The sequence below is a fragment of the Austrofundulus limnaeus genome, unplaced genomic scaffold, assembly GCF_001266775.1.
Source record: "Austrofundulus limnaeus strain Quisiro unplaced genomic scaffold, Austrofundulus_limnaeus-1.0 Scaffold310, whole genome shotgun sequence".
NCBI classification, from domain to species: domain Eukaryota; kingdom Metazoa; phylum Chordata; class Actinopteri; order Cyprinodontiformes; family Rivulidae; genus Austrofundulus; species Austrofundulus limnaeus.
In genome coordinates, this window is record NW_013952712.1 from 481,365 (window position 1) to 483,955 (window position 2,591).

Below are 2,591 nucleotides of genomic sequence, written 5' to 3' on the forward strand. Positions count from 1 at the left end.
TTTCCTCCCTCCTTCCTGCTGCACGTCGTGCAGAGAGAAGGTTTAACAACCGTAGCTTTTTTCACACCCGTGTTTTCTCAGGAAAAAAATGTTTTTTAATGTATTGTTACCCGCAGAGATGATAAAGATATGTGGACGTTCGTTCAGTCATAAATCCATCTTGCTAATGTCGGCTTCTGCTCTGATGATGATGGAAGATGAGAGAGGAGCAGCTGGTCAGAAGCTCATTGTATGGCAGGCCGATCTATCGTTTATTTGGCTTCACCACACTTATATTCTAGTTATCTGAAATTGTTTTATGACTAAATTAGACATATTAGTTATTTAGGATAAAATAATAAAATGTTTTCTTTTATTATTTGGTTTTATTTACTTTTTTTAATTTGGAGATCTTTCCAGCTTGAGATTGTTTGTTTGTTGAAGTTGATTTTTGAAAATAAGGGGCAAATATGATAAAAAGTTGTTTTTTTTTACCTCACTCTGCACCCTTTTACTTTAGGGTATGATTTACTTTGGTTTTTTTAATGCTGTACATAGATGTTTTTTATGAATGAAAGAAAGAAACAAATAAATAAACATCTCTTAATATATTTTGACAATTCAAAATACCTGTTTAAGATATATCTAATTATATTCTGACTTGTATAAATAACATTAGATTTATCATCATGTTGTATGGAGACTCCAGTTCAAGATATCTTAAATGTAGTTTTGGATATAAGATTCACTATATAAGATTTAATAAATGCAAATTTCAGACTTTTTCATGTTCTGTAAATTGTATTTAAAACAAAGCTGCTGCTGTTGATCATTCTGTTTTCATAAACCCCACCCCTAAGGCCAKTACTCTAGGGAAACACTTTTTTGAAGATGTTCTTGATAATACAATTGGCTGTTAGTAACTCAGTCTAAAATATTTGCATCTGTTTAATCAGATGTCATATATTATACTGTATACCTCTTTATAACCATGTTAATATTTTTGTAGTACAAAGTACAGTACACGTTTTTCTTATTTTATCAAAATTTGAACATTTTTGTTTCGGGCAGGTAAATTTTCATATCGGGCAGGAAACATTTGTTGTCTTCTGCCCGACAGGCCAGGTAAAAAAATAAAATCTTGTCGAACCCTGGTTAAGATGTTGTTTTTTTTTTACTCTTGATGAAGCTTATAGGTTTGACTCCTTGTCACCTCCTCCTCCTGTAGCTACAGAGGCACAGACATTTGGCTAAGGATTACTCCCCGGACCTGTACTCTCTGGAGCTGTCTGGCTTGGAGGAGCTGAGTCGACTTTATGGCAAAGACTCTCCTCAGTACAACGACGCCACGGCTATTCTCTCTTCTGTCCTTCAGAAGGTAAGGAGGACATCTGTAGAAGTGATGCAGCTGAAGATTTTTACGTGGAACCTGGTTTTGACCACCTGTCTGCCTCTCATTACAGTTTGGTGAGGATATGTATCGTCTTTATGGGAACAGCGCTGTAGTGGAGGTTATTACAGTGAAGACTTTTGAAGCCCCTTTAACTAGAAAGTCACGTTCGATCCTGGAATCCAAGCAGATTGTAAGTCTGAAGCAAGTTTTTTAGCTTTCAGTGAAATGCGTATGATTGTGAACCAAAGCAGTGTAAATTTAGACATATTTATTTATAATGCTTACATAGAGCCACGTTTTCTTGTAATATTTTAAATTGATCTTGATCTTTTTCTCAGGCTTTATATACAGTAGATCTTTCAAAGTTTTTAGGGACTGTGGCTTTCTTCACAAATTTTTAGTCCAGCTTGTGTTTTTTTCAGAGAAATATTTTTGTTAGCTTGTTTGAAGTCACTTAATTCTCACCTATGAATCATTTAATTATAAAAAAAACCTGCTGAACTCTACGTTASGTTTAGAAGTATGGTGTGAATTAAGTTTTTGTCAGGGTTAGGGAAAATGTCAGGGTTAGGCATAAATGCAGTTACAAAAATGAATGAAAGTCAATACAAAGTCCTCAGTTTGATGGAAGTACAAGGATGTGTGTGTATCAGGTACAAAGACTGGTAAAAGCCTCCCACATCCAAGAAAAACTTGAAAAGACATTCCTTAAATTCTGAAGAATGATTAATGAAGGATTATATAAAACCACTTATAATTAACCTATAATTAAAATATTACAGACGTCTGGCTCTTTAAAAGCTAAGTGTAAACACATACGAAGTGTTAAAACCACCCCGCATCTATTTACAGAGTCGTGTTTATCAAAAAAGCTCAACTTCATTGCATAAAGACATGATAGTAAAAATAAAACAAAACTAAACAAAAAAAAAGCTTTTAAATGTTATACTAAAACTGTTTAATCAAGTTTTTTTTCTTCACCAGTTTAAACAGATCAAATATATTTTTTAAAAGAAGTATCCTAAAATCCTATATGCTCTGGGTCCCATCTACACCCTTGGACATAATTGCTGGTACCCCTCGTTTGATGAAAGAAAAACTCACAATGGTCACAGAAATAACTAGAATCTGACAAAAGTAATAATAAATAAAAATTCTATAAAAATGAACAAATGAAAGTCGGACACTGCCTTTCAACCATGGTTCAACAGAATAATAA

The 2,591-nt window shown here is 33.6% G+C and overlaps 1 protein-coding gene across 1 annotated transcript in view; it reads left to right on the forward strand.

Moving 5' to 3' along the window:
* Positions 1-2,591, forward strand: part of atp6ap2 (ATPase H+ transporting accessory protein 2) — a gene marked incomplete in the record, with an annotated part of 9,333 nt that overhangs the window by 4,086 nt on the left and 2,656 nt on the right. The window contains 2 exon segments of the mRNA XM_014021933.1: positions 1,208-1,357; positions 1,443-1,562. Coding sequence (XP_013877387.1) covers positions 1,208-1,357; positions 1,443-1,562 — 270 coding nt within the window.